Source organism: Penicillium pulvis (genome assembly GCF_028828015.1).
Source record: "Penicillium pulvis strain IBT 33274 chromosome Unknown contig_7_segment1_segment0, whole genome shotgun sequence".
Taxonomy (NCBI): domain Eukaryota; kingdom Fungi; phylum Ascomycota; class Eurotiomycetes; order Eurotiales; family Aspergillaceae; genus Penicillium; species Penicillium pulvis.
The window spans coordinates 497,302-522,631 of record NW_026643079.1 but is presented as its reverse complement, the minus strand read 5'-3'; the positions used below and the strand labels follow the sequence as shown (position 1 = coordinate 522,631).

General features: G+C 49.7%; 12 protein-coding genes across 12 annotated transcripts; 4 read left to right on the top strand and 8 right to left on the bottom strand.

Annotated features, from left to right (window-relative positions):
* Positions 1 to 726: 726 nt before the first annotated feature.
* Positions 727 to 2,106, bottom strand: N7503_008137 (uncharacterized protein; the record flags this gene model as incomplete). The annotated part of the gene is made up of 1 exon (XM_057067684.1): positions 727 to 2,106. One exon carries the CDS (start codon positions 2,104 to 2,106, stop codon positions 727 to 729), a length of 1,380 nt encoding a protein of 459 aa, XP_056918539.1.
* A 614-nt stretch (positions 2,107 to 2,720) lies between these two features.
* N7503_008136 (SCF ubiquitin ligase complex subunit HRT1) lies at positions 2,721 to 3,260 on the top strand (the record flags this gene model as incomplete). Its single annotated transcript, XM_057067683.1, has 4 exons — positions 2,721 to 2,825; positions 2,899 to 2,977; positions 3,037 to 3,107; positions 3,162 to 3,260. 4 exons carry the CDS (start codon positions 2,721 to 2,723, stop codon positions 3,258 to 3,260), a joined length of 354 nt encoding a protein of 117 aa, XP_056918538.1.
* Positions 3,261 to 3,497: 237 nt separating this feature from the next.
* Positions 3,498 to 3,936, bottom strand: N7503_008135 (signal peptidase complex subunit 1; the record flags this gene model as incomplete). The annotated part of the gene is made up of 3 exons (XM_057067682.1): positions 3,498 to 3,695; positions 3,759 to 3,818; positions 3,889 to 3,936. The coding sequence occupies 3 exons, from the start codon at positions 3,934 to 3,936 to the stop codon at positions 3,498 to 3,500; spliced, it is 306 nt and encodes a 101-aa protein (XP_056918537.1).
* Positions 3,937 to 4,162: 226 nt separating this feature from the next.
* Positions 4,163 to 5,858, bottom strand: N7503_008134 (homoserine kinase). The gene is made up of 3 exons (XM_057067681.1): positions 5,414 to 5,858; positions 4,990 to 5,288; positions 4,163 to 4,931 (listed from the first exon to the last, which is right to left on the bottom strand). Exons 1-3 carry the CDS (start codon positions 5,832 to 5,834, stop codon positions 4,587 to 4,589), a joined length of 1,065 nt encoding a protein of 354 aa, XP_056918536.1. The 5' UTR covers positions 5,835 to 5,858; the 3' UTR covers positions 4,163 to 4,586.
* Positions 5,859 to 7,375: 1,517 nt separating this feature from the next.
* Positions 7,376 to 9,401, top strand: N7503_008133 (magnesium transporter CorA family protein; the record flags this gene model as incomplete). The annotated part of the gene is made up of 2 exons (XM_057067680.1): positions 7,376 to 8,769; positions 8,822 to 9,401. 2 exons carry the CDS (start codon positions 7,376 to 7,378, stop codon positions 9,399 to 9,401), a joined length of 1,974 nt encoding a protein of 657 aa, XP_056918535.1.
* Positions 9,402 to 9,878: 477 nt separating this feature from the next.
* N7503_008132 (uncharacterized protein) lies at positions 9,879 to 11,877 on the bottom strand (the record flags this gene model as incomplete). Its single annotated transcript, XM_057067679.1, has 6 exons — positions 9,879 to 10,519; positions 10,573 to 10,838; positions 10,895 to 11,116; positions 11,163 to 11,591; positions 11,640 to 11,711; positions 11,786 to 11,877. The coding sequence occupies 6 exons, from the start codon at positions 11,875 to 11,877 to the stop codon at positions 9,879 to 9,881; spliced, it is 1,722 nt and encodes a 573-aa protein (XP_056918534.1).
* Positions 11,878 to 12,260: 383 nt separating this feature from the next.
* On the top strand, positions 12,261 to 13,206 carry N7503_008131 (RTA1 domain-containing protein; the record flags this gene model as incomplete). The annotated part of the gene is made up of 3 exons (XM_057067678.1): positions 12,261 to 12,517; positions 12,569 to 12,957; positions 13,007 to 13,206. The coding sequence occupies 3 exons, from the start codon at positions 12,261 to 12,263 to the stop codon at positions 13,204 to 13,206; spliced, it is 846 nt and encodes a 281-aa protein (XP_056918533.1).
* A 539-nt stretch (positions 13,207 to 13,745) lies between these two features.
* On the top strand, positions 13,746 to 15,647 carry N7503_008130 (MID1 family protein; the record flags this gene model as incomplete). Its single annotated transcript, XM_057067677.1, has 2 exons — positions 13,746 to 14,928; positions 14,980 to 15,647. 2 exons carry the CDS (start codon positions 13,746 to 13,748, stop codon positions 15,645 to 15,647), a joined length of 1,851 nt encoding a protein of 616 aa, XP_056918532.1.
* Positions 15,648 to 15,734: 87 nt separating this feature from the next.
* Positions 15,735 to 16,307, bottom strand: N7503_008129 (uncharacterized protein; the record flags this gene model as incomplete). The annotated part of the gene is made up of 1 exon (XM_057067676.1): positions 15,735 to 16,307. One exon carries the CDS (start codon positions 16,305 to 16,307, stop codon positions 15,735 to 15,737), a length of 573 nt encoding a protein of 190 aa, XP_056918531.1.
* A 520-nt stretch (positions 16,308 to 16,827) lies between these two features.
* On the bottom strand, positions 16,828 to 18,255 carry N7503_008128 (splicing factor ESS-2 family protein; the record flags this gene model as incomplete). Its single annotated transcript, XM_057067675.1, has 1 exon — positions 16,828 to 18,255. The coding sequence occupies one exon, from the start codon at positions 18,253 to 18,255 to the stop codon at positions 16,828 to 16,830; it is 1,428 nt and encodes a 475-aa protein (XP_056918530.1).
* Positions 18,256 to 18,765: 510 nt separating this feature from the next.
* On the bottom strand, positions 18,766 to 21,138 carry N7503_008127 (uncharacterized protein; the record flags this gene model as incomplete). The annotated part of the gene is made up of 2 exons (XM_057067674.1): positions 18,766 to 20,588; positions 20,670 to 21,138. 2 exons carry the CDS (start codon positions 21,136 to 21,138, stop codon positions 18,766 to 18,768), a joined length of 2,292 nt encoding a protein of 763 aa, XP_056918529.1.
* Positions 21,139 to 23,799: 2,661 nt separating this feature from the next.
* Positions 23,800 to 24,243, bottom strand: N7503_008126 (uncharacterized protein; the record flags this gene model as incomplete). The annotated part of the gene is made up of 1 exon (XM_057067673.1): positions 23,800 to 24,243. One exon carries the CDS (start codon positions 24,241 to 24,243, stop codon positions 23,800 to 23,802), a length of 444 nt encoding a protein of 147 aa, XP_056918528.1.
* Between the last annotated feature and the right edge of the window lie 1,087 nt (positions 24,244 to 25,330).

Genomic DNA, 25,330 nt, shown 5'->3' with positions numbered 1-25,330 from the left:
TCAAGTATTTGCCACTTGTAGTCATCACTGCATGCAGTTGTAGAGTAAACTTACTACTATAGATATAGACCTTGAAAACACGTAATACCAAGGTAACTCGACAAGGAGTGGACGGCATGGGATTCACACCAACGTAGTCACGAAGACCCAAACGAAGGGAAAAACTACTTAACACGGAAGATGTGCAAAGCCATGACCAGAAGGTCCAGCAAATACACCAAACAATGAGAATGAGAAAAGAAAAAGAAATATCAAAGGAGAGACCATCTCGAGAGACAAAAAATCATCAAAACATGCAGCGAATTTCATATCGTAGCCATCCTCGGCTGACATCCGCGAAAAACCAACCAGGCACGCACCGCACTTGGAAAGATCCCGACTCCGAACGATGCAAAGGTCCCCTTTTCTCAAAGAAATTTGACCCAATCACTGTACCGACAAGCAAGACCTGTGTATCTCAAAAAAACACCTCCAAACCAAGTACCAATCGCGAGCGAAAGGAATGCCCAAACGAAGCCACCGAGGGGACCTTGAACCAGTCCAGGTTACCCCTATGAACCGAATGCAAAAGAACGAAGAAATACAGGGGAAAAAGACAAAGAACAATATTGAACGAACGCAGGGAGAGATGGTGTTGGAGAAGAAAGCACAAGAACATCAATGGGGGAAAAAGGAGCAGTACCAGATCATCTGGATGCCCGTCATCAAACAAATAAGTCACAGAAATTAAGCGAAAGAGCTCTGGATGCCGGGTGCCGCATCCAGCTTCAAGATGCGTCGAAGATCATCTTCCATCTTCTTGGTATCCACGGGCTTGGAGGGCGACGGTGAGTGAGTGGGCATCCGGAAGGCGGCAGTGGCGTATTGAGGTTGCGGAGATACGTAGTTATTCGGGGGCACAGCAGCCCGCGCTGGTGCTTGTCCCATGTAATGGTTGCCATATGGACCAGGCGACGGGACATGGTACTGATGAGGAGGGACTTCACGTCTCAGCGGTGACTCCGTATTACGAACGTGGTGACCGTTCGCGTAACCATATGGGTACCCGCCGTGGTTGGGCATTGGCGGAAGCTGTGCCGGAGAGTATCCACGATTGACTGGAGCGGGAGGACCAGAGCTAGTTCGACTGGGAGTCGCATATGGAGGAAGGTTGGGATTAATGTGAGGACGGCCCCCGTGATTGGCAGGATAATCTTGAGCTGGAGAGCCCGACGCCGACTTCTGGGGGCGCGGATTAAGAAGTAGATGCCTCAACTCCGCATTCTTCATGCGTCGCTCCTCCTCGGCCTCTGGAGACTCGGTAGGTGGCGAGCTGTTGGATCGGAAAGCAGACATGCGATCTTGGTAAGACGGGGCAAAGGAAGGTCCGATATTAGATGTACGTCCATTTTCGGATCCCATCTCAAATGAGAACATGCCACCAGGCGGATTGGAGTAAGGCAGTCTCGGCTCAGTTTGAGGGGAACGCACGCGACTGCTAGACTCGGGACTGCTCATGGGATTGGACTGTCGCGCCTGCACAGCAGCCTGGAACAGGAAATCCAGAGGAGTAGGTTTGGGCTCATCAGCTGCGGGCTGCGGAGGGCGAGCCCGGGGCTTGGAAGGAGTTGTTTCGAGGTCGCCCTCCGTGTCAGCGGTATCGCTATCAGTCTCGAGTGTTGTCGCAAGGTCTGATTCAGGTAGCGACTTGGAAAAGAAGCTTGGAATTGGCAATGCTGATGGCGCCGGTGATGCGTGGAAAGTAGGTCCTGCATATGCGCTATCCTTGGGTTGCGGGGTAATGTTCGAGCGAGAAGAGGTGTGTCGGTGTCCGTGAGATCCATTCGCTCCATTATATCCATTCGAAGCAGGCTCGGCTCGATTCGTGTCCTTGGGCTTCTTCCCAGAGCGGGGAGGCTTCTTCTTGGAATGGACATTATTAGGAATGGGGGAATCAGTGGCTACCCCAGCTGGACTCATATTGCGTGGTGGTGAGGATGGAGGGGTATTCAACAGGGCCACCTTCTGGGCGTGTGGGGTGGTGTTCTTCTTGGGTAGTGGCCGGCGATTGTTGTTGTTATTGCGAGGGCCCTTGGGCGTAGGAGGATGAGGTGATTGAGTCGACATGACGACAGTATGGCTTGAAAAATAGGCAGCCTGGTTCGAAAAGTGAGGAAAGGGAAAGTAAAGCACAGCGCAGACGCTAAGAAAAGCAGGTAAGGATATCGAGTAGAAAGCCGGTCCTGTCACTGCTCAGCAGCTGTCGACAATATTAGGTTATTTCCAACGCTTGGGAAGCAGAGAAAATAGGCGAAAGCGAATGTAAAAGGAAGTGAAAGCAGAATCTAGGTCGCAGGGAACGACATAAATAAAGCGCGGGAAGGCATGTCTCTAAGATGTGTGAAGCAGAAGGTGAGTCGTAGGAAAGTGACGGAAGAGTTCCCAAGGCGGGGACCACATGACTAAGGGTTTTGCCGCCTCCAGAAACAGTGGGGGTTTGCTGTGTTGAGACAAGCTGGAGCCTCATTTCATTTCCAAGGCTTGGTAAGGCATATTCCGTTCCTGCTATTTCAGTACCTTGATTACAGAGTAGGCACCCTGGGAATCTTTGTATTACACTCTACCCTTACGTCAGTGGCCTGATCCAACAAGACCCGAGAGGTCCTCCCAGCTTCCTATCTATCATTCATCCCACTCCCGACCTCCTCCCCCACCGCTACACGACCATACAAGCTACAATAATGGCCGACGTGGAGATGAAAGATTCGAGCGCAGCCTCCTCAAAGGGCAAAGCTGTCGCAAAGACTGACGGTGCCGATGCTAAGAAGAAGTTCGAGGTGAAGAAGGTACTAGACAACCACCTTGGGAGCCACGGGCGATCACGACCATGAGATACTGATTCTGATTTTTTTTTTCCAGTGGAACGCTGTTGCCCTTTGGGCTTGGGACATTGTCGTGGACAACTGCGCTATCTGTCGAAACCACATCATGGACTTGTGTAAGTTGTTGACATGACACTTGCTTGGTTCGAGCTACAGCTAAAGTACGGGGCAACAGGTATCGAGTGTCAAGCAAACCAAGGATCTTCAACGACAGAGGAGTGTACTGTTGCATGGGGTATTTGCAACGTAAGTAGCCTACACGCTCGTTGGGGTCGTTAAATTAATTCTGACGTCGTCTAGCATGCCTTCCACTTCCATTGCATCTCCAGATGGTTGAAGACTCGCCAGGTGTGTCCGCTGGATAACCGTGACTGGGAATTCCAGAAGTACGGCCGGTAAAATATTCGAGAAAGTATTCAACAGACCAGAACCAAAATGCACCGGGGCCTGGCTGCTGCCACGCATACATGTTCAATGGCTATGATCGGAGGGAGAAGAGCGCTTTTTTGAAAGACAAACAGGATTTTATGATTTCCTTTCCCGGCGTTTAGGTAGTTATTTGCCTTGGTATTTATCGACATTCGATGAATCCTTCCATGTGTTATCCCGTAAATCTGTATGCTTCTTCCAGATCCTTCATGCCACCTTGACCCCATCTACCATCACATGTGGACCCCTTGAACTCCCGTCCTTATTCAACCACCTCTCGGGGTTTTGATTGTAAATGGGCCATGGCGGGATCACGGCGAAGGCAGTGAACAGTGTACCTCCCAGGCCGACCCAAAGCGTAAGGTGGATGTCCTTGTAAATCCATCCAACGAGAAAGCTGACGATCTAGAGAAAGTCCAGATGTTAGCAAAATTGCGTTGTGTCCAATGAATGAGTTTGGACACTTGCTCCGGAAATAACTAGCAAAACAGTGCTTAGCAGCTCTGCTAGGTGTTGACCGTGGAAGTCCTGTCGCGTCATGTTAGTGAAGATCTCGCCAAAATCATGAGACACCTGTGCCATATTAGAGGATGCGTACAATCTGACCTTCCAGGGCATCCTGGATTGGCGCAAGTAGTTCGTCCATGATTAGATGTGTGAATGGGGTACTCGTGACGAAAGGTCACGTAAACCTGGGGGCCCTTATCGCAAGGGTGTCATCTGCCCACCGCCTCCGCCCAAGCTCCATGTCAACCATAAAACCATTATCAGCCATCACTCCTTCGATGGAAACTAAGGCGATCCTGTATAAATTATCAGGAGCAACTTCGAAATCTATTATTGATAATTTTCGGTTACGGAGAGAAAACCAATACGGGAATATTTCGTAATTCATCTACATCTACCTCTATCTCTATAGCTTGGGGCCATACGGCCCACTCATACATAGATCATGTAGAGCACTCACTATGGTAACTCGAGACCAAGTTTCTCACCGTACAGCAGATACTATTGTGGCAATTTCCCGTGTCTCAGATCGGCTGCATGCTGCAGCGCAGACCGCAAACCAGCGGTGAAACGGAGGATCTTGCGGCAACACATGTTCGATGCTTGGCAGAGAAAACATGATTTCGGTGCGCCAATTACGAGAGCGTCATTGATTCTGACAAACTGTCTCGCAATAGCTACCGATTGGAGCTCTTCCATCTCCGTGCATGCGCGTCAGGGAAAGACGGCAGGATTAGGGAACGAAGATCGCCGATGACGCGGTAGGATTTTGTTCTCATAAAGTTAGATTTAAATCTCGGTCACGGTGGTACCCGCCTGTGCGGGCTCCAGCAACTTCCATTGGCAGGTAATATTGTTGGAGGCGAACTGTGCGATGATGCGGTCCGCAATCTGGTCGAAATTTTCCGTCGCCAGAGCCAGGATGGTTGGTCCGGCACCGGACAGACAGATACCCAAAAGACCGGGTTGCGTCACGGGGGTCATGAATTGTAGGATTTCAGTCAAGCCTGGAATGAGGGTCTTGCGGTATGGTTGGTGAACTCTGTCCTGCATGGCAAGGAAGATCATATCAGGGTCCGGTGGGGAGGTACCCAGGGCAGCGGGCAACAGAGCTGCACGCTGCAGATTGAACACCTAGTAGAAATTGATGAGTCTTAAGTCTGGTCAGATTAGGTCAGATGCCTCAACATACCACATCGGCACGGCTGTAGGTTTGAGGAAGGACGTTGCGAGCATTGGCGGTGGGCACGACAAAGTCTGGGATGATGGCAATAGCCTTGATCTCAGGGGCCCAGTCAAACTTTCGGTAGTGACCAATGCCCAGCGGGGGCTCTGGGGGCTTGTTACCCGTATCAATGCCACCAGCAGGCGCCGGCAGGACCTCACTCAACGGGATTTCTTTCCGGGCGACGTCTTCGGGCTTGAGTTCATTCAGATAAGTTCCCACAAAGCCTCCGAATAGTGACGCAGCCACGTTATCCGGGTGCCGTTCTGTAGACCATTAGCGTCATGTATGCAATATGGTGGGGGTGTGGGCTTTTGATTGAATTTGGATTTGCGTTTGTGTTTGGATGGGCCCGAGATCCATCGAATAAAGAAATTGTACAGGGACTCACCAATCATCAAACAGTAATCCAGCAGTCGCTCCTTGCTCAAACCTAGGTTGCCCACCTCGTTACCCAGCATCACACCGGCCACGACTGCAGTACCCGACGATCCCAGACCCCGACCCAGTGGGATGGGGTTGGAGATGTGTACCTTGGTCTCCACGGGAAAGGCGCGCTGATTGTGGCAACGCAGGACGTACAGAGCCACTCGAGTGATCAGGTTGACCTCGGGGTCCAGGCTGATCTGCTCAGTGCTCTTGCTCAGGTCCTCGTAGGTGATTTGGCAGTTCAAGGGGAGCTCGGACGAGGTTTTGGAGTCATCCACGGTGACCTTGAGTTCCATGTGGAGGGATAGTGCCAGGCCGATGACATCGAACCCGGGGCCAATGTTGGCCGAGGAGCAAGGGGTTTTGATCAAGAACGAGCGCATTTTGGTTTGATTTCACAGCTCACAGAGAGGTGTAATGGCTCTATAGGACCCAATCTCCAAGGTATGACTCGATGCGGGACAGTCTTGGCACACCAAAAAAAATGATCCGGTCCGACGTCGGGGATCCTAGAGTGGATCTGACCATCACTGCGGTTCAGATTGACTATGATTGGGTGGTTTGATGGATTATCTCCCCTTTATAGATATGACAATCTCTGGTTGGGAGGATCTTGGGGGATTTTCCCCATTGTCCAATGCCTTACCCGGGTGCCTAGGAACATTCCCACTTAAGGCGATCCCACTTGTCTTTACCTCCACTTCTCGGTTACCTTAGTTGCGTTTAGTTTGCGGCCTAAAATGATTGAGTAGCTATAGGGCGACGAGAAGACGAAACATAGATCCATAATAATTAAGGTGCTATGCCCACTTAGGTAGGTGTTTATCTGACATGAATGTACATTCTACAGATCAATTTTGCTGACTAACTATTCACTGCTGTGACGATTGGAGAGATCTGATCCTGTGAGTCATTTAAGCTTTGGAAGTAGAAAAGACAAATGACCGCGAGAAAATTCAAATATAGACATGACGTGCCGCTATAGAAACGGCAGTTAAATACCTCATGGCCAATAAGCCTATGTCCATACGCGAAACCTTGACCGAGTCGACAGTCCCGCCGACCCGCATCTAGTAAAGGCGGAAAATTTTCACTTAGCGGCCATGTATATGGACCTTCTAAATCTCTCGGGTTTTAGTCTATCTCCCTTTCTGTAATATTGTGCATTCGCAAAACCAATCTGAGTTGAGATTTTCCTTGCTTTTGTGGAAATCCAATCAAAGAAAAAGTGGGTTTTGTCACATTGTACGGTGTACTCCGTACAAGCCAGAACCAGCAAAGTGGTCCCGGTCTAGTTTCCACTCGCCACGCCTAGCGTTGGGTTTTCTCTCTTCCCCCTACCTTCTCTTCTCACACATAAATTTCACCCACAAGCATTCAAGTGGGAGAAGCCTGCATTATCATTTTCTTTCTACTTCAAATCCCCCCAATTGAGGAATTCGCATACTCAACGTTCTGCTCGTTGAAGTTTCTGCAACCTCAAACCCGCGACCAGCTCGCACCTTTCGCACCCCTCTGCAATCCTGGAGCAGCCGCGCTCCTTTTTCTGGGATTCCTTCAAGTTGGCGGGACTTCGCTACTCTAAGGCCTCTCTCCTCCACCCTCTTGCAGGCCCCAAGTTCCGGGTCTTCTGCGGGGGCGACACCAGACCCCCCTAACTCGACTTATCCCCAACCTTCAACTGTGGCAGCCAGACGTGTGTCGGTAACTCCAGACCCCTACGTAGGGTCTGGATTCTGGATGGAGGGTGCTCGACCATAATCGAACCTCTTTTACCGACTTGCGTCTGCAGCTGTTTAAGCTGCCAAGAGCATATCTCATATTAACCTGAATAAAACGAACCCCAAAAAGCACAACCCCCTAGGGGAATTCAAAAACAACCTACAAACAGTCAAACTGGCGTACTGAAACTCTCAACTGCATCATGTCGGACTCGCCCCGATCTGAGAAGGAGCTGGTTCTCACCCGGTTCAGCACCCCGGTGCCGGAATTGGATGATCACCGCTTCCAAATGAACCCTCCGTGTATTGAGGCTCCCACGCAGGATTCGAGGAACCATCACAGCATGGACCTGGTGGGACCAAAGGGGGAGACACCGGAACGTCCTGACTTGCTGCACGCTCAGGATGCGCTTCGCGACCCCGGCCCATTGTTCCGAGACTTTGAGCAAGCTATCTTGGATGACTCGACCAACGACGGAAATACAATGGGTCGGCGCTTCTCGGTCGATCCTACAGCTCAATTCCACTCGCCACGCCGCATCAGTGTTGGCCAGCAAGATCTAGGCAATGCTTCCCGGAAGTCATCTGTGTCGGCTCGATCTTCGTCACCCCCGAACTCCGTGGACGCTTTTGCCGACCCCCGTCGCCGAGAACGAGCAAACACTCTTGACAGCCATGGTCCCCCGGATTTGGAGGCTATGCTGCAACGTACCGTCTCGGGGGGCACCCAGCCCCGGCGCCCGACCTTCAGCAATGCCAGTATCATTCGGCCCCAGCCTGGTGATGTGCCTATCGATGGACAAGAGGAGGCCTGCGTCCACAACTACGAGGAACCTGGTCGGATTCCCGTCATCGACTATGAGGAGCTGGAGGAATTCGTCGCGCTCAATCAACAGGCGAAGGCAAGGGCGGCTGCCAACCGTCGCAAGCACAGCCAAAGCTCCCAGATCAAGAGCCCTCGGATCTTTTGTGACCTGCGCCCTGGTGAGAAGATCCCCGATGTTGATGAGATCAACAAGTCGGATTCGGCCGGCTCCAGCGATACGTACCGAGCCCCCGAGTCTGAGGCGTTCCCCGAAGTCGAGGATGAAAAGCAGTTGGTGGAGAAGCTCCAGAACATCAACGAGCCTACTCGATTCGGGTTTTTCTCGTCTGAATCTCAGACGACGGTGCACGCGGCGGACCTGGGAGACCTGGTGTTCCCTGGTGACAGCTTCCGCGATCTCTTTCAGCTGGGTCCTGAAGGTGGTGTGTGGTGGCTCGATGTTGTCAACCCCACTGAGGAGGAGTTGGGCGCTATCTCCCGAGCTTTCTCCATTCACCCTCTTACTACGGAGGATATTTTGACTCAGGAAGCTCGTGAGAAGGTTGAGCTTTTCAAGCAGTACTACTTTGTCTGTTTCCGAACCTTCTACCAGATGGATAAGACCAGTGAGGAGTTTTTGGAACCGGTCAATTTTTACATGGTGGTCTTCCGTGATGGGGTCTTGACTTTCTCTTTCGAGGAGAACCCCCATGCCTCCAATGTTCGGAAGCGTATTGGAAAGCTGCGTGACTACGTTTCGCTGAGTAGCGACTGGATTTGTTATGCCATGATGTAAGTTTTTGATCAATTCTTGCGATCTTCAAAGATACTAACGAGAATCTAGTGATGACATCGTCGATAGCTTTGGTCCAGTCATTCGAGATGTCGAGCTCGAATCTGAGGCGATTGAAGATCACGTCTTCATCGCTCGCGTCGACGACTTTGAGTCTTTCTTGCCCCGGATTGGTGGTCTGCGCAAGAAGGTCATGAGTTTGATGCGCCTGTTAGGTGGAAAGGCGGATGTTATTCGCGGATTCTCCAAGCGCTGTAATGAGCAGTACGCCATGACTCCTCGTGGTGATATTGGCCTTTACTTGGGTGATATTCAGGATCACGTTGTGACCATGATGTCCAACTTGGCTCACTTTGAGAAAATGCTGAGCCGATCGCACACCAACTATCTGGCGCAGCTGAACGTCACCAACTTGGTGTTGGGTAACCACGTCAACAAGGTGCTGAGCAAGGTGACTCTGATTGCTACAATTTTGGTTCCCATGAACCTGATCTGCGGTCTCTTTGGCATGAACGTCGAAGTACCCGGGAAGAATGCCGATGGCCTGGGATGGTTCTTTGGTATTTTAGGTGTGATGGGGGCTATTGTTGTTGTCAGCATGTGCCTTGCTCGCTGGCAGAAGCTGGTCTAATCTTCGTGTTTTCTTCTTGTTTGATTTCTTTTTATTGCATGTTGCCTGCATTTCCTTTTGTTTTCGGGCTCTGATTCCTTGTCTGATAGTTCGTCTTATATTTTGTTGATCTTTCTGCTATATCCTTGTTGATTTGTTGATACCTTCCATTTTGCTGGCATGAGACTCTTTGAGCGTCATGTCTCTTGTTGAATATCCTAGATAGACTTATATACATGCATTCTTGAAGGACCTTTTCAAGTGAACACCACAGAGTTAGTTGAACACCCTTACTGATCGCATTGAATAGCGCAGTACTCAAGATCTGGGGAGTAACATTATTGCGAACATACCCAGGTACCTACTTGCTCACGCTACTCTGTAGACGGCGCTAGAATTTGAAGCTGATTAACTAGGGAATTTTGTGATTCTCTATGATCGCACTCCTTGAATCACTGCAAATATGTATACATATCATAAAAGCTCATAGCCTCCGAGTTATCGAATATCCATACCCATTCTCAAAGGCCCCATCCAGCCACTCATCAACTCCTCAATTGTCATGTCCAAGTCCAACCCAAATATTGAAGGGTCCGGTAAAGCGTACTGCCCAGGACTAGAATCCGAAAAATCCAACCCCTCCACCGACAGTTCCGCGCCGGCATTAGTCGAGACCTCCATACTAGCAGCCCGATAAGTCTTCTCAAACCATACCGAGGCAGCAAGCAGCCACTTCTGATAATGCGCAAATTCCCCATCTTTACAAGTCTCGGCCACCTCATGAAGCCTCTGCACATAAAATTGCAGCACCTTGGGCAACTGCAGCGCCTCACGCAGCTCCTCAACTTGGACATTGTACCTCAGCGACGGATCCAGAGACACGATGACTAGCTTACATGCCGCCGCCACGATAAATCCAGTTTGCAGCCAGTTGAGGATGCTGTAGCTCTTTTCGATTGTGGGCGGTAAGGTGAAGTAGAAGTCGACGAAACGTTTTGCGGCGGCGAGACCGTGGCATAACGTGTCGATTCGAGAGACTAGGACGAAGCCGTCACCTGGTGTGGAGGTATGTTTGTTATCTAGGAGGCTGATTTGGCAGAGTTGAAGTTCTAGTGTTTGGTACTGTATTGCGATGAGGACTATACACTGGTGTTAGTATTTTTCATCCGTGTATCTGGATAGTTATACTGACGATCACAGGTGGGTGGAATAGGTAGCTGATTCTTGTACTCCTCCACCTCGGCTCGGAATGATTGGAGTTGCAGCTCTACATCCGGATGACCCTCAATACTTTTCGTGGTCAACAAATTCATGCGTTCCAGCATATGTTGTAGCTGGACATAATATATCATGTACCGATCTGTGGGATATTCGCATTTCGCCGATAATGTTGCAGCACATGATTCGATGAACGGTGACCAGGGCAACGTGCAAGTTTTCTGCATAATGATCGCATGCCTAGATCTCATCAGCATGGCCCACTTCTCGTGAGCGTTGTTGCAAGGTCTACTCACGTTGAATTGAGCAAAAAGCATCCGATCAAAGCCCTGCTCTCATCGGCTATGGAAACCGATCCTGGTATAGATGCTGATCCGGTCTGATCTGACTCACCCTCGATATCAATCCGGGTCGCGACTCGGTACTTGGGTGGACGATCCATTCTTGCATCATTCATAATGCTTATTGCGATGTGTATGTAGCTGCTGAAACGACATAATTGGTATAATTGGCGAGATCTGCAAACGTTAGTACTGCACATAGATCGGCATATGACAGACATACCCAGACAAGACGATTAATAATCCCTGGAACGTCTCCAGTGCATTGGGGTGGTTATCATGTGGAGAATGAAGAATGACATCCCCGATATAAGACTTGAGAATATCTTCCAGGGCTTGTTGCAGAGGGGGATCTCGGAATGACGTGATCACGAAGATGCAAAGGAGTATGAATGGTTTCTCAGTTCTCAAGTCTTTGACTGTCATTCTTCCGGGTAGCATCACAAAGGGAAAGTATTGCATTGCTTCCCGGTAGTTATCTAGTAAGATGTTTGCGAGTTCATTGCTGACCAGTCCTTTGTCGATTACATCGCAAACTCGATTATTGTAGTTACTCCCATCATTGCTTTTAGGGGTTGGGTAAATATGATCTGAACGCGGGTTAATCTGTTCCATTATTTGATCAATTTTGTCTTCGAGGGCCTCGATGCGCCTGTCATATGGTCAGTGACACACACTTGCATATGGCAGTAATACATACGTCGTCCGCTTCTTGTGATGGCCTCGTGGCCTCGAGGGTCGAAAATAACATTCCTTTTTCAACCGACGACATCTTATTTAGTTAATAAAGAAGCATGTATAGAGGCCGGGAAATGTTGAGATTAAGATGAAAAAGCATCGGCTTACCGGTCGCAGCTTAGCGAGTCCGGGGTATGAGCGCACCGGATCTTAGCCCGGACGCAGTTCTCACAGGTTTTCACCCGATCTGACTCGGGCATTATGAGGCTTGAACATGGAATCACGGATACGGATACATTGGATTCTTTTAATCGGTCCGCGGACACGGACATCGGATCATCCGCGGACACGGAGTTTATGTCAGATTCCGAGGAATTGGCCAATCATCGTCGTGGACTCGGTGGAGGCCTAAACTATGGGGGCTGATTATACGAAGTTTGCATGTATCCACGTCAACTTGCTTGGAAGGATGAGTGCATAGCCCGGCTTACTCCCTGGAATCAAATCAGAGTTTTAGGCAGGAAGATTGAAACGTGGCTATGGGGGGCCAGACAATCGTGGTACAGTATATAATAATCTCGAATGCCGTGTTATAATCACTCTCAAATCTCGGAATTCATACGATCTGTACTAATTATTCAACATGTCTGACAATAATTGCACCATATCCACTTGCCCGCTTACTGAGGCGTATCTGGACTACCTACCCAACCTCCCTGCCAATGCTTTCTTTGTCGGCTTATTCGGTCTTATCATTGGAATACAACTTATTCTGGGAATCAGGTACCGAACATGGGCTTATATGATCCCAATGTTATGCGGCCTCATCCTTGAAGCGCTGGGATACATCGGCAGGATCATGTTGCACAACAACCCGTTCAATTTCAACAACTTTCTTCTGTACGTGTTTCGCATGTGTCATGACTGACCCTTAGCTGATTTCTTATACAGGTACCTGATCTGTCTGACGATTGGACCGGCCTTTCTCAGTGCAGCAATCTACATCTGTCTGGGCAAGATCATCAAGGTCTATGGGGAGAATATCGCCCGGTTCCGTCCACGAACTTATACGACTTGCTTCATCTGCTTTGATTTAGTATCTCTTATACTTCAAGCGGCTGGGGGTGCTATCACTTCAATTGCAGATGACGATCAGCGTAGCCTCCGGCAGACCGGCATCAATATCATGATTGCGGGATTGGCCTTCCAGGTCGTCTCGCTCTTTGCGTTCATTGTTATGGGCTCCGAATTTGCCCTCCGAGTGCGCAGGAGCCCGAAGTCAGAAGCCAATGACTTTAGTGGTCTTCGACAGAGCTGGAAGTGGCCCATGTTCATTTACTGTATGTCCTCTGCCAGCTTCCTGAGGTCCCAGATACTAATGTTGTATAGGCCTTGCCCTTGCCACGCTGACCATCTTTATTCGATCGATTTTCCGAGTTGCCGAGCTGAAGGGTGGATTCTCCAGTGAATTGGCCAATAATGAGGTTGATCTGATGGTCTTGGAAAGCACTATGGTTTCTATTGCATGCATTGCTCTCACAGCTGCTCACCCGGCAATCGTAATAGGCCGCGCTTGGAGTGCTCTGTGAGGAAGAGTCATTGATTTAGATAGTGTCTTATTGCATAGCAAGCGGCGTTAATCTTTTGGATTGGATTCTGTATCAATTTGAAATTACGATATAGAATTGCATATATATCTATGTCTTAGAGGCTAGACTTGAATCAATGTTGTCAGTCACATGATGTCTCCTGGGATATACAAGCGCTTGTATGTACTCGGTCATATTACTCCCTGGATCTTGAGTACTGCGCTACTTGTCAATGCGGTTAGTGAGGGTATTTGACTAACTTTGTGGTGTTCAATCAAAAAATTCCTTCTAAACTCAGCTACGAAATAAAGTGATTGGATTGGGTTAAAATTAGTATAGTTAGTATACGCGTGGCCAGGCATCAAGGCAGCAACGATAAGATCCCGATAAACACAACTTAACATCTTTCTCCAACTGATCGACCATATGTCGATGATCCGCCCTTCAGGAGTTCTCCACACTCAGACTCCCTGAAATCGCATGTGCACTCCCTTGATCACCTCCATGCGATTTCCGCGCGACCCGTTCCTCATCTTTCCATGCGACTACTCTCTGCCTTGCAGTGTCAACTGACTGCAACAGTCATTGTCACTTCCCTTCTTGCGCTCGCCAGCGCACCGACCGCATATGCCGATATCTGGAGCGATGGCGGGGTCGAGAGTAACCTCCAAGTTGAGAATATTGCCCACGGGGCCGGACTACCGTTTGCGCTGGACTCGTTCAATGGACTAGAGTTTTGGGATGACGAAGACGAGGAATCCACCGGGCTGGACCTGGTGCGAAGAGCCGTTGCTATTACGTCTCTAGCAAACAATAATTTCCAGAGTACCAGCATTAAAACTGGGGATATACAGTATTGGTACATTCCGGATGATGTGGTGAACGGTGATCATGGAACCGTCGGCAAAGGACTCCCTGACTACCTTGATGAAAGTGGCAATGTCGTGTCGCATGAGGCGGCGCATGAGCTTCGAAAGCGAGAGTTGTCTAAACGCGCATCGACAACAGTTTATGTCTCATTGAACACATGCTCTAGGCCCTCCACCAACACCACCGGCGCGGAAGGCTTGTTCCCTCAGCTGAAAGTCTACTACTCGACCTCGAAGAACCTGAAGTATCCTGGACCGGGCAAGGATGACTCGCTTCAGAATGTCACTACGGCGAGCGAAGGCTACATCGGCTTTGAAATCGAGGCGGAGAGCGATGTCTACATCAGTGTTGTTGCAGACAACTCAACGTCCTATTCCGGCTCATATAATTATGAACTTGCCATATCGATCGATGACTACTTCTTCAACGTGGTTCCGGAGGACCCGTTTCTGTACTTTGTCGACTCCGATCAAAATGCAGCGCTGCTGGTCACCAACAACCTGACCCAGTCCAATTCCAGCTCGGAGAATTTTCAAGAGTGGATGGACCTGAATCCTGCTCCCTATACCCTGTATGCCCACAACGTCAATGATACCTCATTGAGCGGTTTGAAGTCCTCTTTTTGTGCGGTGTCGGCGCATTCCCAGGTGGTCAGCAACCCGAGCAACACTGGAATGACCAGCCGCGGACTGGGAAACAAGCCCAAGGAACAGTTCTACATTTTGGGACTCAATCGTAGTTCGACCTACATAGGGATATTGGGTATGAATGGCAACTCGACGAGCTCTGGAAATAACATCGTTGGCGGAGGTGGAATAGTATGGCAGCCGATGAATTTCACCACGAAGACAGGTCCGTCGTTCTCCAATTTCACCTTTCCACATCACGAACTAATTTATACAGAGGATAATTGTGCCGTCTTATTCAATCTCACCTTCTGCTCAGAAGTCGCATATGCAGTCCCATCCAACCCCAACAGAACAGTTGAAGCTCTACGAGAGATATACGACAACTACACGTCAAAATACTACAAAAACTTCGATTACTCCCTTCAGCAGATCCAATGCAACGCAACAGCCGACTCCATGTTTTCATTGGCCGTCAACTGTACAGACTGCGCGACGCAGTACAAACAATGGCTCTGCAGTGTTAGCATCCCCCGCTGCGCAGATTTCACTTCCAACGAAACATATCTCCAAGTCCGCAATGCAGGACAAGATTTCATCAACGGCAGTTCCTTACCAGCAGACGATCCCCTCCGCTGGTCTGTCATAACGAACCAATCCCGCAATCCCATCATCGACACAGACATCAAACCTGGTCCGTACAAGGAGATTCTTCCATGTACAGACATCTGTCACGACATGGTGAAGAGTTGTCCCGCGGCATTGGGATTCGGTTGTCCGACTGGAAAATGGTTAAACGCATCATACGGCTACCGAGATCCAAACGGAGACATCACATGCAGTTACCTGGGAGCGGCCTATTATTTAAATTTCGGCACGAGATTAGGTGTCTGGGGAAGTGTGTATATGTTGATTGGGATGTGGGGAGTTTGGTTGATATTGTAGACTTAGATTTGATAATGAGCATGAGCATAGATGATTCACGTTATAGGTTCTTGGCTTCGTAGCTTTCTTGATTCCAATCAGGTCTAGTTACCACTCCAATTCCTTCCTCCCCTCCGCATATTCACCCTCAACTCTCCTATCTCCCCATCGTTCCCTCCAGACATTCCTCTCCTCTCGCCATAAATCATTAACACATGGGTCACACGAACTACCACAACATGTTCCCAACTCCGGTGGTGGTGGGGGATCATTATAGGCACGACCTGCAGCTCGAAGAAGCTGTTTCGTCCGAGTACCTGATAGTCGTTTCTTTTGAAGTGCTTTGAAGGTCGGGACTTCATTAGGTTTGTAATATGGTTCTGGTTCTTTATCCTCTTCCTCGTCTTTGGCTCTGGCTTCTTTAAGAGTGGGGGTATCATTTGCCGATTCTGAATTTTGCGGAGACGATTCCTTGGCTGATGTTGATGTTGGGCCGGATAAAAGGTTGCTGAACGGGGCGCATAGAGATGAGAGAATTGATGTTGGTAATAGTGTGGATTGTTGATTCTCTTGCTTCTCTTCTTCTTTCTCTTGCATTGGTTTGGTGGCAGAAGTATCGCCACCCGATTCAATAGGCACAGGCGTAGGCTCTGTCAAGCCCGGACTTGAATCTATACTCATGACGAGTATGAATGCCCTGTACTGAATGCAATATTATACAGCCTAGGGAAGCAAATTCGAATAATGAAGATTGGTGAAATCGATTTGATAGATTTTGATAGAAATCAGGCGGAAGAACGTTCAGCCCGACCTATTTTCTAGTCTTAGCACCAAGGATAACCATATCTTCTCCTAGTTTATTTCAACTTACCAATATTCACAGGCAGATAGATATAGGGGTTTAGGAGTTCAAGAAATCAGGTTGATCTCGAGAAGTAGACTTACGAAAGGCCGAGGTCGGGCCGGATAGGATCGGGTTGGTCGTTCCGATTACCCACTCTATGTGAAGGTTAACATATGCCGAGACAACATGGAAGTCGGATATGATTATATTGAGAAATCAGTCTCAGGACTTAAGTTTGAACCGGTTTATCAATGTACAGTGCGATCAATATACTACCCATATCTTGAGCTATCGCTGTCTCTCTTGACAATGTAAACGCCTTTACTCCCGTGGTATCATATCATTATCATAATCTATTCACTTGCGCCGTGGAGTGGGAGTCCACATATTCTTCAACCCAGATGCTCCCCCAGAGGCCCGTGGCGTACTGCCAACTCGCGACAACAAATTCTGTGCTGCAGAAGTCAACATTTTCCCCGAGCCAGGTCTCGGAGTTAGTCCATCAATGCGCGGACTGCTTGCAAATCGGGGCGTATTATTAACAGGTGTTTTGGTCACACGAGTGGCCCTTTCAGCGCGCTTGTTACGTGCGACACGATCCACCATGCGGTGGTGTAGAGCCTCACGTCTACCGGTTTCGCGTAGTTGAAAGGGGTTTGGTGTTGCATCGCTCGCGCCGAGGAGACGCCAGTCAGCTTCGAGAGACCCGGCTGGTTGTGGTTCATATTCAGGTTCATCTTCGTCGACGAAAGCATATCCGTTGACTCGTGGGGTTTCTCCTCCCGGAACAGAAGAAGCTTCAGACTCGCTAAGACGCGGGCGGCCCGCGATAGCCTCTTGAATAGCCGAGATAGAAGGCGAGGCTGGAACTTTGTTTGTAGCATCGGCGGCCATTGCTGCGTCGGCATCAAGAAGTCTTGTATTTTGGTATAAAGTCCGCTTGGGCCCTGCGCGGGACGCGTTCTCGGCCTTCTGCTGAAGTGTTTCATGGGTATCCTCGACCGATGAGGGAAGGAACATGAGCGAGTTATCCGGGCGGGATTTCCAGTGATCAGGCCTTGCTGGGCGAGCATCGAGGTCTGTCTTGATAGCAGGACCTTCATTTGCCTTGATCAGACTGGTTTCCGGGTTTCCACCCTGGGCTGTGATGCGCTTCACTTCGTGATTATGATGAGCAATCTGCCGCGCGGATGGGATCTTATTGTCATTCCAAAGCCAGCCATTTTTTTCACGGCGCTTGATGTTCTGTTTGTCCAGGACTTTGTTGAATGACTCGTTATCCTCGCTGGTGTATTTCGCCTGGAAGGCAAGAAGTCCCATGTTGGCTGCATCGGCAAGTTTCTGATCGTTGGCTGTTGCCGTTGTTGCTGTAGTCGAAGTAGATACAACAGACATGGGTGTATCGCCTTTCCATCCCCGAGGGGTCTCATCTGATCGACCTGGTATATGTTGCGGAGTGCCCGCCACGGATGCGGCGTCGGTCTTTCGTCGCGCATTTAAACCCGGGGTCGGAGTGCGCATGACATCCGCAAGCTTCTGCTTGGAACTCTTGATCCAGTCTGCATCTTTTGATTCCAACGCATCGAGGTATTCCTGTTTTGATCGGGTCTCAAGCAGACCAGGGAAGAAGTCGCGGGCAATAATGTGGGAGAGGGCAGTAGTGTAGACATCTTCGTCGAGGACGGTCGCGGGGCGTTTGATGCGATTTGGAGGTGGCGGAGGTGGCATGAGCTGACCATCTGGCCTCTTGGCCAAGGCCTGCGACTGCGACGACGGAGAGGCCATGGTGGCGTGGAGAAAGTAAGATTGAATTGAGGTTTGGGGCGATAAGATAGCCAAGTCAGATGATCCACGAGCCATGTACTCCACAGCTCCTTCCAGGTTAGTCCCATCATTTGACAGCTACAATCAACTCTAATATCTAAGATCTCAGATCTACAATGAAAGCTTGATCAAATCACAAGGTACCATGGATTTCGCCCGTGGCTCTATAGTCACATGAATATAAAAAAAAAGATATAGCGAATGTACCAAATCCTCCCGATGTCCTCTTTTCCATGGTTTTTACCCAATTCCCTCCAGACACCAAACCAATATCGCTGAGAAATGCATTCAGACCAAACGACCGAACAGATTGAACACGGCTTACACAGCCCTCCCACCATACAAAATTCAAACAGGTCATGACTCGTGGGGAAATTCTATCAAGGGGTAGAGCGAAAAAGAGAAAGCAAAACCAGATATGCAAGACATATTTGCTCTCCCCGGAAACAAGTAAAAGAAAAAGGAGAGCGCTCATTGAGCGGCAGTGGGGAAAAGAGAGTAAGAGGGCTTGCGGCTCTTCTTTCGGTTCGGGTGCATAGCAGGAACCGAGGGTAGAGGAGGCTCGCAGCCTTTGACCGGCCGGATATCCATCTCGGAGGTGGACTTGGCGCGGTCGTGAATGGTAACGGGCGCAGGGAATTCTGCGCCAATGCAAGGGATGCTGCCCGCCTGGAGCAGCAGGTGAGCTTCGGCCAGACTCTTGGTCTGGCGGTGGATAGAAGAAGAAGATGGGCGGCTGATGCTAGACCCGGCAGCCAAGGTCTCGCCGGCGCTCAATCGGTCAGTGGGCATCAGCTCGCGACTGCTAGACAGGCTGTGGATCAGCTCGGGCACGCTAGTCGTCGAAACGGATGAACGGTGTTTGCGGACAATGGAAGCTGCGCGAGAGAGCATCAAGCTCTCTTGGGAGTTGCATTTGCTAATGGGGGAAAAGCTGCTGCGTGGGGAGACAGGGTTGTCGGAGATGATTCCCTGGGGGAAAGGAAAGTGGCCATCTGACTCTGCATCGGTGCTCAGGTAGTCCTCGTACAAAGTGTCCTGAGGGATCTGCTTGCCCAGGCCAGATGGCAAGGTGCTGACAGGTTGGAAATAGTCGGTAGTACTCCGAACGATGAAATCACGCTCATACTCGGCAGTCGATGGAGTGCCAGCCAAGTGCGAAGGTGTCGATCGGGCTGGGCTGGAATCCAGATCCGATGCGGGAAAAGCGGAGGTGCTCAAGGGGCTGGGCTGAAGATGCCGAACTTTGGGAGCTCCAAGCCAGTTCTCGTTAGGGGAGGGCACACCAATTTGAGGGCGCTGAGTCTCTTCTAGAGAAGTGCGCGTCCAATCGAAGTTGCATGTGGATTCGGCTGCATGCTCATAACAGTAGTCGATATCCGCATCCCACGAGTCATACAATTCGTCCTCATACGTGAACTGGTTCACACCGGAGGTTGATGGCGGAGTGGTCTCCGCATTGTCATTGGGAGAAGTTGCGGGCAGGCTTTCGGGGAGATTCTGTGGCAGAGTCGGGGAGCCCAGGGCCTCGGAGAATTTCCTTGAAAGCTCCTCAGCCACGAAGATGGATAGTGGCGCCCTTGATGCCTTGATAGTAGATGGGTGATATGCTTCAGTTGGGGGCTGACTCTGTTGCGAGGTCGAACGAGAATGGGCATAGCCAATGCTATTGTCAGGGCTATCCCACATGCGGGTGGTCTCTTCCTCTTCCGGCACGTCTTCGAGGTCATAATGGCTACTCATGGAGGATGTGCGAGCGGAGAGATCGTCGGCAGAATCCCGACGGTATTTTATGGAGGGTGCGGTGTGAATGTTTTCCGGGTAGGTCGTGGGGGTGGATAATCCCAGAATCTCATCAATGGCACGCGGAGCCGGCTCTGCGACCTCAGCAGGAACCTCCGGGGTAGCGGGTGGAGGCGGGGTTGTGGGACAAGAACGAGGAAATCTGGGGACCGGCCGCGAGAAGTTCTCATAGGCACGAGACTCCCGTCGAACATGGCCAGGGCTAACGGGGCCTGAAGGTGGCGATCCTGGGGGACTTTGCCGGGGTTCATCAACGGTGGTAGCCGTACCATATGCGGCGAGGTCATCAGTCGAGAAGTTGCGGAAGTGAATATCGGTAGCTCGGATGCCCTTGAGACCGGTCTCCGGCCGTTGGGATGCCCGAATCACGGAGAACTCGGTGCATAGATCATTCTCTCGGGTTTGGTCTAATGACTGGAACTGTGCCGGGCTCGTATGGGTAAGGTGATGAAAGTCGAATGGATCCGAGATGAGGCTCTTTAGTCGATCTTCTGCACGTGCGCGTCAGTCAATTGAACCACGAGGGCTTGTCGAACTCCAACTCCAGCCAATGCTATCATTTCGGCACTTACGTTGTTCGACATGGCGAGATCGTCGACCAAACATATCACCTTTCTCCCGAGGCTTTTCCCGATCATTCTCATCCTCCTCGTCCAGCGTGGCGACGATGTTGATCTTGCTGCCTTGGCGGCGGAGAATTCGACTTCCTCGAGCAAGGAAAGAGCGAGAGCTCCTGTCTGGTTTCTCCGTACGCATCCCCAATGCCGAGGTCGTACGCTCGTCCTGAGATGACAGAGAGCCGTCCATGGAAGTCATAGATGAACCCGGAGATCGGTGAGACGAAGTCGACGTCGTGGTATTGCTTCTGGAGCGACCACTGAAGACTGACCGGCGTTTGGGACTATGGGCATTGGGATGGGCCGTGGACCTGGAGCGAGCATGGGCAGCATGCTCCGGGGGATCATTTGACGAGCGGGTCGATGGAGGATCACTGCTCCCATCGTCATCCCAGGCCCGCGAATAGGGCATTTGGGAATACATTGAATAAATGAAAGATCGGGTAGAGACCCCCTAATTTATGTGCGAACAGGCAAAAGCACCAACAATTGGGCTTTGTTTCATGGTAGGACCTGAAGCGCGCGAGTGTTAAAGAAGAGACGTTTTTTTCCCAGGAGATTGGGTCGGGGCGGAGTTACATATGTACAATACATTTTGGTAAATACTAGTGGAGCTCCCGGCTTTCAGGGGGGTCGCGCCATGATTCGATGCTCCAACCGTTGAATTTCTTTGTTTTTGTTCAAGCATAATCGGGGTCTCTTTGAACTATTGAACTATCGATCTAGCTTGTACCTCATAATTGAGCCTTTTCTTTATTCCATATCTGTACGCCTTCATTCTCGATTTCTTCTCTTTCCCCTATCCCGTACGACTGATACGGACGCGAAACCCAAAGGATTGTAGTGCCATGCAACTCAGGGGGACTGAACGTGTTGGTAAATGTGGGGGGGGCCGCTTATCCGTGTCGAGTAAGTATCGGCATAGAATACGGATCCGTTTTGGTTTGGTTTAAAATATATAATAATACTGTACAGATGTGGTATCTTGATCCAACGGAGCCCCCCAACACAAAGCACAATCCGAGGTCCCATGGGATGCAGCTCCCTCGCATATGAGGAATGGACATGTGCATATAATATCGAGGAGATTGGCTATCTTCCGTTGGGCTTCTAGCCTCGTCCATTTGGGTCATTGATTCGCTATAGAACTCAGCCCGAGTCTATTTTCCCTTTTCCCCGCGTCACTAGCGCACGCCTCGGTCTAACGGTTTTATTGTCGCAAAGTGCGTTTGGGCTGGGCCCCGAGATAGGGCTTGCGATGGTCACAGATCCAGTGGAGCGTAACATACCATACCTCGGCAGAGATAAACAGATCGGAGGCGGCCGTGTTGATCAGATCCTGACATACGTACATAGATACGTAGTATGTTTTTTTTTTTTCTTTTGTACAGAGTATACTCTCTTCCCTGCATCCCCGGAAGTCCCCGGTTGCACATCGGTCAGTTGTCTCAGTCAACTAGGGGGAAATCTCCCCTCATTGTATCCATGGTTGAAGCCTGTATATCCCGTGTATTGATACACCGTGATACACACAATCTCCGGTGGGGTCTAGTTCCTAAGATAACTCGAGCCCCAAAGCCCCAAAAGCCCATTCCCACAAGCCCTACGGAACAGACCCGACATCGTCATGCGAAGTGGGGGACTGGAGCCCACAGTTTGCGAAACAAGGGGAGAAAAGTGAAAAGTTAAACTAAGAAAAAAAAAAGAAGTAACGCCAGCGTCTCAGAGTGTAGACGCGGGAAGAAAGTCAAAAATCTCACCAATTACGCCCATGTACCCACGGGGAGCTCTCCTGACGATCCCTCGTCTAGAACCATCCATGGAAGCGAACGTAGCAGAATTGCTAGACGATCAGTTCGTTTCAAGTGGACCCGGAGCTGCACCTTTTGAGCAGTTTTGGGAAGGTGCTCCACTGTACAGATACCGATTTTGTTTTTTTATGACAGTAGCCCCGAATTCACAATTGTACTCGCAATGCAGTTATTTTAGGATTCATGTTCTCAAGCATGCTCCAGAAGAATCTTGTTTTCCCTGGGGCCAAAACAGATAAGGATGTTCCCGAAAGCCAAAAGCCAAACTGAAAAATCCCCGGGGGCCGACATGCAAACATGGTCAATAGTCAAAGTACTGCAGAACATTGCAACGCTACTTTGGCCCCCGCGTTACTTTCAACCTTGCGACTAGCCCATGGACGCCAATGGCAACGTGGATGGATCCTCTCGATCCAAGCTCTCGGTATATTTAGTTACCGAAATCCTCCTGCGGCTCGTTTCTCCTGTATACTCTAGGGGGCTGGGATCGTCGGATGCCCCTATTGTCATGTTCATAGCTTCAGGGGGCCATTTCTATCCATTTCTCTTCATCTTTCGTCATGGTCCCATCCCGACCCATTTGGCCCCATCGGGCTTCGGGGAGGACACGGTCTACCGAGGCTGGCGCGCGACCCGGCTTGCTTTTTCGCTGCAGGAACGGTACAACTGTAATTGCCGAAGGATGAAGGATGCAGGATTCTATTTTAACTTTTTTGGCTCTATTGACTAATATTGACTAAGCTGCCATCTACAGGATGGGATACATAATATATTATATCGCCACTGTATGTTGATGCTCAAAGCCCCGGTTCCACGCGATCTGAACTGAACGTGGGCCGCAAATCGAACTAAAGGAGATTATTTCCTGTCAGCCCCAGCTGACTGGCGCCATCGGCGACTAGTTGGAAAATCCAATCTACTCTCAGTCCATAGTTGACCCGGCCAGCTGGTTAGTACTATATTTTTGGGCGATCGGGTCCATAAAGGGGGACCACTAGGGCACTAGCCACGATAGTGAATACTTCCCAAGTGAGTAAAGGGGGAAGAATTCATATTGCCGTGTCCATTGTCAATCTGAATTAAAAAAAAAACATTAAATTACGTATTGGTTCAAATAGTAGACTAGATCCCAGCGCCAGCCCTTTTTAGACGGGAAATTCTCCTTTAAAAGTGATCTGCGTGAAAATTTTTAGTAAACAAGATACAAAGAGAGGGAGTATACATACCGTCGGCTATTCTCAAGTAAAAATAGCCTCGATAGGCGATATACCCCTTTAACGACGGATCTCAATGAGACCAATCTCGACATCCTCGGCGCGCTTCACGATATTCCCAACGTCAACGCCAGGAAGTCCCACCCCAACTGGACCAACCGAGACGTCATCAGCACGCTTCGCGTTCTGAACGCCAGTGCTACCTCCATTGCTCAGGGCATTGGCTGAGACACCAAGATTGCCGATGAGGTCCTCATCAGAGCGTTTCACGGCATTGACATAGTCTTCAGCCAGTTGGGTGTAATCAGCAATAAGACCATTTTCTTCACGCTTGGCGTTCTGACTGCTAGTGCTGTCTTCGTTGCTCAGGGCATTGGCTGCAATACCGACGTTATTGGTAAGATATTCCTCCCAGCGGGGGAGGATAGCGTTGCTACCGCCTGTCAGGATGACAGGGACTGCGGTGACGGTCATGGCGAACAGAGCTACAAGTCGGTATTGCATGGTAAATAGTGTTGGGCTTATACGAAAGCCTATATGGTGAATTAGACTTTTTAAACAAGGTCTATGGCTCTTATGCCTGTACACTGTACTGCACTTACCGTGGTGGAAGGTCAAGGCGTCAGGGTAGTACGAATTTGGGATACCAAAGAAGAGAGAGATATGGAAGAAAGTGCTGGGGACGAGCCGCTTCAAAAGGCACAGTCTTTCAGTCCAGAACCTGTAGGAGCTCTCATCATCAAAGAACAGAAGAGCGAATATAGTTGACGTGCTTCACTCCGCTGGGTAAAGTATAGAGTTGAACATACTAAACTCCCTTCCCTCCAACCAATACATACATTTGGTCCAGAACAAGGTCAATGACACCGGGAAGTCTCTAAAGCCCCACCACAAGGAATGCATAGCTAAGCTCAAAGTTTCTTTGAAGGGAGACTAACTTCACCTAGGACATCAGACACCTCAGAACCTCAACTAGGAACCCTCACTATAGCCGCGGATAACCCAATTTGAAGGCGAACCATGGCGTTGGAGCTCATGTGGAGAGCTGTCCTGTCCTGGCCCACAAGAATGAAGAAAGTGGGTTCACTGGGTTACAGAAGTTCAAACTTAACTACACACCAGGGCCATGAGAAATTTATGGGCTGTCAGGTGGTGACATTTGGTCGTTGACGATCTTTAACTAATTGGGCGAGAGGTCCAGAGAAGATCGGATGGTGATATCATTTCGGGTTGCCGAGCCGAACACCGTGTTCCCGATTGATTAGATGACAACTTTATACCCCGTTGAATTGAGGAGAGATTTTGGGAAGATCTATATTGACGTCGTTTAATCTAAGTTTTCACCAGGTACTCTAGGTATATATGATATATCAATCCAGAGAAATTTTACGCCACCTAGAATGTATATCCAGGCTTCCACAACCTTAACATGGATAAAGTTACCACCGAGGAATGGTCCGCTGCAATTCGAGTATATCGTGTTGCAATCCAGTTTCCATGGGACATTTGAATCTTGCTCAAAGACCCACAAAGAAGAGGGTCTTCCATATTTTCACAATTTTTCAATCTCTAGTACTGGAGATAGCAACTA

Coding starts and splice junctions, on each gene's coding strand:
- N7503_008134 (XM_057067681.1), bottom strand. CDS start 5,834: ATGCGCTCGTTCTTGATCAAAACCCCTTGCTCCTCGGCCAACATTGGC. Junction 5,289..5,413: donor GGATTACTGTTTGATGATTG/GTGAGTCCCTGT, acceptor AATGGTCTACAG/AACGGCACCCGGATAACGTG. Junction 4,932..4,989: donor CCTACAGCCGTGCCGATGTG/GTATGTTGAGGC, acceptor AATTTCTACTAG/GTGTTCAATCTGCAGCGTGC.